Source organism: Microtus ochrogaster, chromosome 19 (genome assembly GCF_000317375.1).
Source record: "Microtus ochrogaster isolate Prairie Vole_2 chromosome 19, MicOch1.0, whole genome shotgun sequence".
In the NCBI taxonomy this organism is placed as follows: domain Eukaryota; kingdom Metazoa; phylum Chordata; class Mammalia; order Rodentia; family Cricetidae; genus Microtus; species Microtus ochrogaster.
The window spans coordinates 57,596,836-57,609,568 of NC_022021.1; the positions used below are offsets into that span (position 1 = coordinate 57,596,836).

Consider the following 12,733-nt stretch of genomic DNA (forward strand, 5'->3'; position numbering starts at 1 on the left):
CAGAGCTAGTTCCAGGACAGGCTCCAAAGCCACAGAGAAACCCTGTCTCGAAAAAAAAAAAAAAATAAGAAAGAAAAAGAAAACAATCATGACTTACATACAGGTCCAGCACTTTTAAAAAAGGAGATGGGTGACTTACATACAACAGACAATCATGACTTACATACAGGTCCAGCACTTTTAAAAAAGGAGATGGGAGATTGCTTGTGCCCAGGAGGACCAAAATGGCTTTAGGAACATAGTATTATCTCATCTTACAATGTGGGTGGGGATGGGGTGTTTGGTAGTCCAATGGTTAGGAGTCGGTGTTTTGGAGGGGGGAACTAAAATTAAATATAAGAAAATACTTAGCCTTTAATTAACACCAAGGAATCTGAGGCATAACTTATTTTTAAAAGGTATCATTGCAGATATCAGGCTTTGAAATAAGAACATTTCAATCAGTATATGACTGATGACCTCTGGTTCAATATGGATGGCTAAGCAATTAACTTCATCTTCCTTCCCTCATAGATTCTTCTATATTCAGTTAGTGCAATGGGCAAGGAAACCAAATAAACTGTGTAGTAGCAAAGGAATGATCAATACACATTGCTAGATGGATATGTGAAGGCAAAAGTTTTGGTTTAGAATATGCAGAGAGAAAACAACAGCTGAGAATAATCTGCCCTGTGGACTCTCAGAAGCAATGAAATTAAATGAAAATATCAAGATATGGTAGGAGAAAAGACTTTTTCCAGGCAAAATTATATAATTCACAACCTATTCTATGTGTTTAAATTGCAAGAAAATGGGTTTGACACAGGTTGAAGACATGAAGAAATATAATTTTTTTAATGCATTAGGCACTGAATTTTAAAAGTAGAAACAAGGTATGTATTGTGATGCATGCCTGAAAACCTAGGATTTGAGAAGGTGCACATCAGTATGTATTACATGCTAAGACCCTAACTGGAAAAGGGGTGTAGGATAAGAATACTAAGAGACAGAGAAGACAAAGCATAGATATAATTGTTTCTTTGATCCTCAAGTTGATTCTGACAAATTTCACCTTTCCTAAAATTGGATTCCTTGAAGCAAGAAATATTCAGGATGTTTCTTCAATGAAGTCCTCAGTGCAAAGAATGATGGAATGCCCTATAAAGAAGAAAGGTGAAGCCTAAGATGTCGCTCTCAGAAGAATAAGCAGCAATAGTAAGAGATGACAACCGTACCAGAAGAAAGATGATAGGGAATTAGAGTGAAGAGAAGCCTGTATCGTGTTATGTTTTAAGTATCTGAAGTATTGTGATGCAAGAAAATAGGATTTTGTACATGATTGTCAAACTCTAATACTAACTTCCAAGTAGCTCTAACCTTATTATTTAACTTTATAGAAGTTGCCTTTCATTTATAAGATACAGTATTGTTTTATAATTATTATAATTTTTTATATTTGAGGTATACAAAATATATACAAAGGGCATAAGCTATTTTCAATACTGTAACAAAACTTAAAAGCTATGCTTTTCCTAGAACTTAAATTAACATGTAAGAGAAGAAAAAAATTACAAGAGAAACATGCAAAGATATCTATATCCTATAAAGCTATTCTGGATAAAATATACAAAAGTTGCCCAATTAAAATTTTCTTGAGGCCAGCGTGATGACTCAGCAGGTAAGAACACGTTATCACACCTGAAAAAACTGACTTCGATCCCCAAGGATCAACATGTTGGAAAGAGAGAAGTTGACCTCCACAAGTTGTCCTGACCTCTACACACATGCCACTGCCACTTCTAAACAAGCAACCACAAAAAAATAAACAAATACAATTTTTAAAGGAAGTTTTCTTAGGAATTGGAGAGGTGGCTCAGTGGGTCAGTCAGAGTGTTCACTGTGCAACCATAAAGACCAAAGTTCAAACCTCTAACACTTATCTACGTAAAGGCTATTGTGGCCCCATGTGTGCCTGTAATCCCAGCATTGAGGGAGTAGAGATAGGAGGACCACTGACTGTCAGTTTTGCTCCAGGTTCGGGTGTTCATTTCAAACAAATAATGTGGAGAATGACAAAGCAGAAAACTCAATATTCTCTTCTGGCCTCAGTGGCCATGTTTGGGCCAAACCTGGCTACTAAATAAGACCCTGTGTCAAATAGTCCCCCTGCAAGTAATGGAAGGAATGACAAACTAATATGTACACTTAACATATTCATTTAATATTATTTTATTATTTATCTCTCTTTAGACTATTCCTCAATTTTTACATCTTTGTAAGTACGTAAGTTTTTAGATTTAAATACTATCTCAGATCTTTGTTAATAATAACTGTTAATGAATTCTATTCTAAAACTATAAAGGTAATGTGTTTTTAAATTCATATTATTATTTCCTTCTAGTATCCTAAATAACTCATCTTACAATAAAGTAACTTTTTATTGCTGTCTTATCATGTACACCCTTTCTTCTACCTACCGAAAAAAGAATTATATAGTGTTCTGCCTCGATGTATGGCTGCAGGCCAGAAGAGGGCACCAGATCTCATTATAGATGGTTGTGAGCCAACAACTGGGAACTGAACTCAGGACCTTTAGAAGAGGCCGAGGCTGGCAGTGAGTACTCTTAACTGGTGAGCCATCTCTCCATTCCACAAGAATCAGTTTTTAAATTTCTTAAATCAAAGTCACTGGTGGGATGAAAACTGGCTTAAATTTTTCAGGAAAAAAATTAGAATATTGCTAAAGATAATAAAAAGAACTCAGGTAGATGAGACAGGAAGACTGAATATTTGAGGATGACCTGGCTAGAGAGCCTGAACAATTCAATTCACTGATTCAATCTCTTTTTTCACTGTCTTTCACTATAGTTTTCAATTACTCAATTTCCTATTGTAACACTTATTTTTACAGAGAAAAACAATCTGCTAAACATTATTTGAAAAAAAAAAACATAAGACACTGATTTTTGCTGTTTGAATGTTCTTTAACAAATCTGTTTTAATCTACAGTTGTTTTAATCAAGTTAACACTGTTAACCTTACATTACTATCAACAGTCACAGTGTATTTCCTTTATATCTCCTGCTTCAGTCATATAAAGAACAGGCTTAAAGATATAGCTTACAAACCATGCAATTCCACAGCTTGGCAAACACAGGCAAGAAGATCAGAAGTCAAGCTCATTAAGACCCTGCCTCAAGGTGGATGGGTGGCAAAGCTTTGCAAATATAAACAACTCCTATGGTAAGTAACTGAAATGTTTTTCCTTTTTAAATTTTACCCTTCTTTCTATTTGTGCTTCCAAACTATTAGTATTAAGTCTATACCATCATACCCACCAAAGTAAGTCATGTTTCTGACTTAAGATTTATTTTCCTCAAACTCTCTACTCATATTGCATTAATTTCTCCCACTCAGTATTAAAACTGTTGCCTTCCCCTTTCCCACAATGGCAAAATGGTCAGTTTTTTCACAAGACAGATAGTAAAGGAATGTATCTCAATATTCAAGCAAAATGATCTATTGCTAATACTCCCTTAATCCAGTTTCTCCAAAAAAAAAAAAAAAAAAAAAAGACTTCACTGGTTGTCAAAACATTATACTCTTGTTTAGTGCAATTTCATTTCTCAATCTGTATGGTTCAAACTAGCTATGTTACAGTTCACTAGCTAACAATACAACGGGGGGGGGGAGGCAGTTAGGCTTAGGTTTAGAATGCTAAACAAAAACATTTTAATAATAATGTATCTTATACTTAAAAAGTACTATCTATATCAGCTATGAGCAAAACCTAGGTCTTCATTTTATCAAACACACACAAATATGAACGCTGACGAGATGACTACATAACGTAAAACATTATTATTGCATGACTTCGTATCTTAAGGACTGACAGTTAAAACAGTCCTGGTGATATGCACAAAGCACGGTCCATTAGTACTTCTGAAACATCGCAAGTGTATCGACAGTGTCCTCGATTTCTGGTACAAACATAAACACTCATCTTTTTCCTTGTTTCTCAACCTCCAAATAGAAAAGTAACACAATAATTTAAAAATTCTTAGTAATACACTGCCAAGTATCCTGAATTGCTATTTTGGCATTATGTAATTAAGAACACAGAGATTACTTAATAGTTATTAATCTTTTCTACCAAATAGCTGTAAACTGGTTAAGACAAAAAAAAGTATGGAAGTTCTGGGTATAGAAAGCTTGGATGAAGGTGTTCCCAATAAGGCCAGCTAAATCCCAAATAAAAATAAACTTAAGTAATAACTTTATTTTAAATGGCTTAATTAATTTCCCTCAAGTCATTTTTTTAATAGGAGTATTATATGTTAAGAATAGGCCCCAAGTATGATTGACAGTCATACATAGTTTGGGAAACAAACCTTTTTTTCTTTTTATGTATACTAAAGTTTTGTTAGTAAATTTTTGCTTACCTGGAAGTATCACTAGAAAAGTTCTATTGAAGTCTTTGCTAAAATCCTCTCATCTTCCTCAGGAACATAGCTATTCTAAATGTTGCTATGAGGAAAAGCATGCTTGGGAACCCAGGGTGTAAAATGAGAACGGAATAGTGCAGTGTGATACAATGAAGCTTTTCATTGTACTCCTACAAGAAGTACTAGAAATTTAATAATTAACCATTCCACAATTAACCTTTTGTTTTGTTTTAATGCAGACACATCTTAGTTTACCTAAACAAATCAAAGAGTTTACCTCCCATTTTAAATCTTTTCCACTAGTATTCAAAATCCTTAAATCAACTATGAAACGGCAGAACCAAAATCTTTATACATTTTAGCCTAGTTTTCAAAACTGTCTTTGTCTTTAAATCATTACTAAGAATAAGTCAATCAAGGACAGTACCACATTAGTATCTAATAGTTTATATGACAAATGCTGATATTCTTGACTTTTAAAACTTACTTTCATTCCACTAAAATCCAAATTACTCCTAATTTCTTAGAAATTCTATTTAACACTTTTCAGGAGATTCTATATTCTTATGCAATCAGTTGTTCCCAGAAAAACTGAATAATAAGGAAACATACCTAAGAGAGGAGCTTGGGAGATTTTTTTGGTTGGGTATGTGTGTGTCTGGGCGTGTAGGCCTGGGGAGAGTGGTAGAAATACTAATTTGCAATACAGAAAAAACAATGCCATTCACATGGTTCTAACAAAAATGTCTGACCACCCCCTCCCCCACCCTCAAAAGCCATTAAATAAAAAGGGAGATCAAAAGAAAGCAAAATAATTTTCCAGTTTTAACCCATAAATACAATTAAGACTAGCACAGGAAGTGGCAAAGTTTAAAATAATGCCATTATCATTAGGACTAGCATGCAATCATAAGCCACAATCCTTGTTTAGTAGGCTGTTGGTTTTCAATTAAAAAATTACAACTGAACATGTGTACAAGTTTTAAAATGGATAGCACTTTTAATTTGGTATCAAATTCAAGTTTATTTTTCAGAAATCTTACAAAATTTCCATTATTTTAAACTTCACTTAAATCTTTTAAAACTTTCTAATTTTTACTATGAGTGCAATTTCTTCTGTAAGATATTATCAAATTAAGTTCAGCAGTTTTAAAGGGAGTTATTTACCAGAAACTCTCATTAAGCTTTAAAAATCATATCAAATAATTTCTAATATAGACTAATCAAAGGAAAATCTATACAATTAGTTTAACAGTCTACACAAAACCATTTTCATACATAAAAAGATTAACTTCGTGTTACTAGAAACTTATTTTCCCAGTTAAATTTCAATTATAAAAAACTAAAAATTTAAACTATGTACTGAGTTATTTGAGATTATCAAGGCTGCTCTCAAAACTACATTAACCTAGAATCATTCTTAAAAAGCATACTTAATGACACTAGCATGTGCAAATTAAGTATTTCAATTCAAATTTATACCCCAAATTCCTTCCTTTTAAAGGTATTACTACTTCAGCAACTTAGCAAATTAAATGTAATTATTATTAAATAGTTTTACTGTACCCTATTTTATACTTTTTGTAAAGAGACAACCTACAAATACAATATATTCGGTACCTCAAAAAAAAAATAAAATAAAATAGGTACTTACCCCATACACCCGCAGCTAAAGATTTATTCTGATTTGGTTCTCTCTCATATTCAGGATTTAAAGATGGCTGAAAGAAAATTAAATTTAAAAATGTACCAAGGCATATAAGTGTGATCCTTTAAAGAAAACGCATGGTTACACATCTTATAACATATATGATCAGCTTTAGTTATAACTAATTCTCCATAAACTTTCTTTCTATTTTCTCTGCTAACCATCAAAATGTCTACTGTTTATTCTCACTGCTAGTTGAAGACAAAGAGAATCTTTACCTTCACCTAACTATTAGGAGAGCATCTAGAATAAAGTGAACAACAAAGACACAGGATAGAAATGTAGCATACTGGTAAAGTGCTGGTCTAATACATGCCAGGCCCAGTTAAATAATAACACTATCTACCAAAAGACAAAAAACACAGAGCCAAGGATCTATCTACTGGCCCCTAGAGTAGCTGCTTCTTAGAAAGGATAGGGAACAACGGCTTTAGTTCAAAGTAGAGCAAGACAGCAGCAAATGAAAAACCCCAGTCAGAAGTAGAATGCTTTCTGCAATATACAATTATGACAAGAGATGAAAATTATACTCTTCACCAATTCTATTAGGTGTTTTTATCAATGGGAGGATGAGGCAAGAAAATTCACAAAGTCATCCCGAATATATAATGAGACTTAGGATAGCCTGGGCTACATGATAGCCTCTCTCAAAGAAACAACAGAAGGAACTAAATACAACTGTATGCTACTTTTTCTGTAACTTGCATGTCAAAAAAGAAACAAAACAAACACACATTACCAAAGCAAAGTATGAAATTTATTTCAAAGAGTGCTAAAGATTATTCAAAAGAATTAAGAGCATTAATGATACTCTAAAGCTAATCTTGGTAGATGTTTACTCTAGAATCCTAAGACTTACAGTTTCTTTAGAGTAACTTTATAGTATACCAGGTTATTTTTTATATTACCTGGTAACACAGCCTGATTTCCTTAAGGAAGACACTTAACATTTATAATGAACAAAACGAATCCAAGTACAAATACTTTATAATTAAGCACAGAAATAAATTATTATTGGCATGGAACTAACATTACTATAAAACCCCATAATATATATATATATATATATATATATATATGCAAACCCATACACCTAATTCCTTCACAGAAAACAACTAAAGAAAGAGAAATAAGCTTTTTAATGGCTAGATATCTTTTCTTAATTACATGCTAATATTAAATATACTACTATAATCTGTATAGTTTATATATTAATGATAAACTATGTCTATACTCCAGACCTAAAGTTACAATAACTGATAACCACTATCTAGAACTCGAAGTGAGAGATAATAAAATAGCAGCAATTAGGGTAGCGTGGGTTTCTTTTTTTTGGGGGGGGGAGGGGGGGAGACACTGTCTCACTCTGCATTCCTGGCTGGCCACAAACTCAGAAATCAGTCTGTCTCTGCCACCATGCCTGTCAGCCATCAGTTTTATTAAGAGCTTAATGTGTGTGTGTGTGTGTGTGTGTGTGTGTGTGTGTGTGTGTGTGTGTGTGTGTGTGTGTGTGTGTGTGTGTGTGTGTTCAGAGCTAGCCATTTAGTACTGGATAAACTAATGGTACAGGTAACAATATATGGATAGAGCAGGATGTATTTATATACTAGGGAACCTCCTCTCTGCCTCCCTCTCTCTCTCATACCTAAATAACAAAACAGCCATGAATTTAAAAAAAGAGAAGGTGGTTTACATGGGAGGATGAGAAGGGGAAAATGATTTAATTTTATTATAATACTAAATTAAGAAATAAATTTTAAAGGAGCTTATAATGTGATGTGTTTAATTCACTAGAGTTTCCTTTTCTAATCATTTTTATTTTTATGTGCACTGGTATTTTGCTTGCATATATTCCAAATCTTGGTGTTACAGACAGTTGTGAGATGACATGTGGGTTCTGGGAATTGAACCCAAGTCCTCTAGAAGAGCAGTCAGTGCTCTTAACTACCGAGCTGTCTCTCAGGCCCTCACTACACTGTTTAATGCACCATGAGAGTACACTATTATCCCAGTTTGATGATGTAAGTTAAATTACCTGGTGATCATCAAGTGGAAGAAATAAACAATTCAAACGGTTAAGATGCAGCAATGGTCAATGTTACTTGATACAAACACCTAAAACAAATCATTTCCTCTTCATTTTCCCTAACCACTCCCTTGCCCTAAACCCAATCCATCAAATTCTTTCCCTTGAGCTACGGGAAATGCGACCAAAAATGTCCAAATACTTTGTCTTTGGTTATCAAAGTACTCAAACAAAGCAGTACTTTTTTGTCACTAGTCTTCCACTGGAATAATTTAAGAACTAAAATGTTTTACACTAAATTAATCCTTTCTTCCTCCCAGGTTGTCTTAGTAATTGTGGTGCTGGGAATCCCACCCAGGGTCTTAAACATACAAAGCACATGTTCCAGCACTGAGCTACACCCACTCTCAGTTTTTAGGTGCTGGTAATGCTTGTTCCTTCTGATCAATTAAGTCCCAGATTCAATGTTACAAAGAAACTTCTTTAGACTTCCCTAGGTAACTACTCAGTCACTTCCTATTCAAATTCTCTGCAAAATACAAGTTATTTTTTTCATTTGATATTGTCTTCCCACTAGGAATAGCTCAATGAGAACACAGATTCTGCCTGTTATGTTAAATTATATATTCTGCATGCCATGAATAGCAATAAGACTAAATACAGCAACTCAAATACATACAAGAAATAGTAGTAATAATATATAAAAAGAAAAGTGCTGATTCTCTACTTACACAACATATGAATTTTCAATTGTCAGGAATGAATCAGAGCCAAGCACACTTGGGAAATGAAGACAAAGTTATCCTCAACTACATAGTAAGTGTGGGGCCAGCTTAGGCTACACAAACCTTAACTCAAAACAACACAACAACAAAACCCAAAGTAAGACTGTTACTGGGTCATTTTTCTTTAATGTTTTAGTGTTTAAAGACACATACTGAGATTAAGGAGCAAGAAAATAAATGAAATCTCGTTTTCATTAACTCAGGAGAATCACATGAGCCATAAGTTCCAGACAAGCCTGGGTAGCATAGTAAAACCCCATCTTAGCAAAATACCTTTTCAAGACTGTGTGTCTGTGTCTGTGTGTGCGTGTGTGTGTGTGTGTGCGCGCGCGCGCGCACACATGAGAAAATGAGAGATTATGAGGCACTTGTAAATAAGCCACTGAACTCACGAAGCTACTAGTTCTAAGGGAAAGTATTCAATTTTCTTAAGGAATTAAAACCACATAAATATGCCAAAAGATTCTGAAAACGGTGGGAACGGAGGAAGAAGGGAATTGTTTTACGGACAAAACTGGTCACCAAAAATATCCCTTTAAAGTGGCAAGAGGAGACGGCTCAGGAGGCAAAGGTGCCTGAGTTCAAACTCAAAAACCTGAGTTCTATTACCTGGACACGTATTATAGAAAAAGAACCAACTCCCTAAAGCTATTCTCTGGAGGTAACTTATGCTTTTAATGTCTGCATGTGGAAAGTAGGTACAGACAGGCAGTGAGTTCATGGCTAGTCTGGTCTATTCTGTGAGTTCTAGGGCAGTTAAGAGTTAGATGGTGAAACCATATCTCAAAATATTAGTAAGAATAATGTTTAGCACACTGTATACATTCTTTCATTAATTCCACAGTCAAGGTGTTATATTTGCCTTTTTTATTATATTAGTAGCCATGACTAAATATCCTAGAAAATTAGCATAGAGGAGGAAATGTTTAGTGCATGTTTTCAGAAAGCCCAGCTCACTAGAGTAGGAAAGTCACTGTACAAAAGAGAAATAAATTAAGATCATGGAAGCAGGAAACAAAAAAAAAGGGAGTAACTCCTTTTATTCCATTTGAACCCCAAGCCCACAATGTCCAAATTCAGAATGAGTCTTGCCCCTTTTAATTCTCTGAAACTGGCACCCTGGTCAACATAGTAAGTTCCAGGGCTACAAAATGAGACCCAGTCTCAATAAAACAAAAAGCCAACATATCTTAACCTCCACAACACACTGTGGCCTACACCAACACACATAAAAGCACACAAACAAAACTAAAAGGTAATTTAAAAAAAAGGTGTGATTCCGTACAAAATGTGAGTTTTAAAATAGAGTAGACAACTTTAAAATAAAGTAGCTCAACTTAGCCTGGGCTGAAGCATGAAACCCTGACTCAATATAAAACACCCACAACTGGACAAGCACCTGTTAGGATGATCCTACAGAAAATTACCTGTAAGTGGCGCACGCCTTTAATCCCAGCACTTGGGAGGCAGAGGCAGGTGGATCTCTGTGAGTTGGAGGCCAGCCTGGTCTACAGAGATAGTTCCAGGATAGGTTCCAAAGCCACAGAGAAACCTTGTCTCAAAAGAACAAAAACAAAAAATAAAGATCAAATGAAAATTACCTGCACTAATATAAAAACAACAACCACAAAAACCTAGAAGTGCCCTGATGCTGAAATGGCACTTGTACAAACATCGTTTGTATTAAAATGATGAGAAACTTACAAAATCCTCAGCCTCAAACTGTCTGCGTTCTCTTTTGTCTTCTTTCCTCCCAGTTTCATTGTCAGGGATGTTGTTTTCATGTAGTCCTTGGCTTTTTCCAGAATGGAAAATACTGCTACGAGAACGGGAATTTCCACCATGGTATCCCCCTCGATGATTTATGTTTTCTGTACCATTTCTGCCATGCGTACGCCATCCATTTTTTTCTTTCCTCCCAAAATTACCTTTATTTGATAACAGTAAAGTAATATAAATTCAAAGATAGTTATACTTAGTGACTGAATAGCAATCAAAACATCCTAAAAGATCATTTACAAAACTATCACAAATTCTGCTGTTCCTTAGCAAATATTACCTCCGTTAGGACGTCCAATACCAGAATCAAAGCCATCTGAAGAGTTGTGTCGTCGACGACTCACATCGTAACGATTTTCTGTCCATGAAAAATTTTCAGAATGCTTCTCAAAATTCAGTGATGACTGAAATAAATACAAATACACTTATTACGTCTAAATTTAACTTTAAAACCAGCACCACACCAACATATTTCTAGGAGTTTAAATGGTTAAGAATACGTGGAGTTATTTCCAAGCTTTTGATATATGCATGAAATTAACCACTGTTAGTCTCTTTTCTTCTGCTTAAAAAAAGAAAAAGCATACTCTTCTGAAAGGATTCATGAACTACACCTATTTCTCCAATAATAGTAACAGCAAACGTAGCAATAAAACACCAAGAAAACCAAGTTAAAATGTAACTCACTTTAACAAGGTATAAAATTCTGTATACCATTCTATTTGATAACATTTTAATTGTTTTCTTCTATTTAAGAATTGTTAAGTGTGAAACATTTAAGTTTCCTAGGCCCTTCATAATGTAGTTAAGTGCAAAAAGAAAAAGGAAAGTTTACAGAGTAACTATTTCAAAAATCCTAACTATACAGTGCAAGGTTATTTATAATGTTTACTTAATATATATACATGAATGATAATCATCATCAAAATTCTCATCAATCATAAGAATTTTTACTTTATGTGTCATCAGAAAAAAATCCATGAACAAAGAGCTATATGAAACAACACAAATAAGGCTATTCTTATGTGGAAAAGTAAGTAAAGGTTACAAAAGGCTACTCTTAGAAATATAAAGAACTAAAAGGAATGGGGGAAAGCTGGAGCAACTACCTACTCCCTTTAGAGTCCAGATGTGCCCTAAGTCCCAGATGCTGAACACAAGAGTTGCAGGATTGTCCTTGTGATTTGGAGCTGGCTTTGGTCTGATTTTTGGCTGGCAGGCCTAATATCTCTGATGCTTCTCTGTGCTATTACATACTGAAATATTAAGCTTGATTATTTTAAAGGGAGACTGCCTAGAGTCTCAGAAGAGACGGTGAGTTTCTGAATAGTGTTGGGCCTGTTAAAGATTGTGGGAACTCTGCAAAGTGAAAACAAATGCATTTTGCATTATGAAATGGCTACGGCCTGTGCAGGGTTAAGTGGAATGCTGAGTGTTAATGTGTTTGGTCACTTAAGTCACCAGTTGGTGGCACTGTTTGGAAGGTTGTGGAACCTTAAAGAGGTAAGCCTAGAGAATGGAGAGGACAAAACCCACTTTAGATTTCAAAGCAGAATTCCACTTCACTCTCTGCTTTCTGTCTGCCCATGGAATATTATCAGCCTGTCTCTAACTCCTACTGCCATGAGGGAACGTCTCCCACAAACTATAAACCAAAATAAAGAAGAGAAATGCAACAAAAAGGCAAGAACAGAAAAGTATTTTTGTACATTGAGTGAAACTAAAGACGACAAAATTCAGTGATAAAGATGGCATTCTATATATGGCTGGTAAAAGTATACACAGATAAGATATGCCCACAAAGTTATGACGAATTGGCCAGTTGCCATATTCAAATAATACATTATTTTTACAATTAATGCAAACAAGAGCCTAATCTATAAGTAAACACAGTTTACAGAGAGGAGGTATTAACTGCATGACCAACCAAATTTTCTGGACATCAGGTAATAAAAGGGAACCAGAAAATTCTCTTCTCTTCTCTTCTCCTCTCCTCCCCTCCTCTCCCCCC

At 34.7% G+C, this 12,733-nt stretch overlaps 1 protein-coding gene across 3 annotated transcripts in view; it reads right to left on the reverse strand.

The window, feature by feature from the left end:
* Positions 1-12,733, reverse strand: part of Gpbp1 (GC-rich promoter binding protein 1) — a 69,653-nt gene that overhangs the window by 13,837 nt on the left and 43,083 nt on the right. For 2 of the 3 annotated variants that reach the window (XM_005356791.3, XM_013349791.2), the window contains exons 4-7: positions 11,003-11,126; positions 10,648-10,871; positions 6,079-6,145; positions 5,037-5,096 (exon numbers count right to left, since the gene is read on the reverse strand). In XM_005356791.3, the coding sequence (XP_005356848.1) occupies positions 5,037-5,096; positions 6,079-6,145; positions 10,648-10,871; positions 11,003-11,126 (475 nt within the window). The remainder of the gene's footprint in view (positions 1-5,036; positions 5,097-6,078; positions 6,146-10,647; positions 10,872-11,002; positions 11,127-12,733) is intronic. The other variant, XM_005356792.3, reaches the window with a different exon arrangement.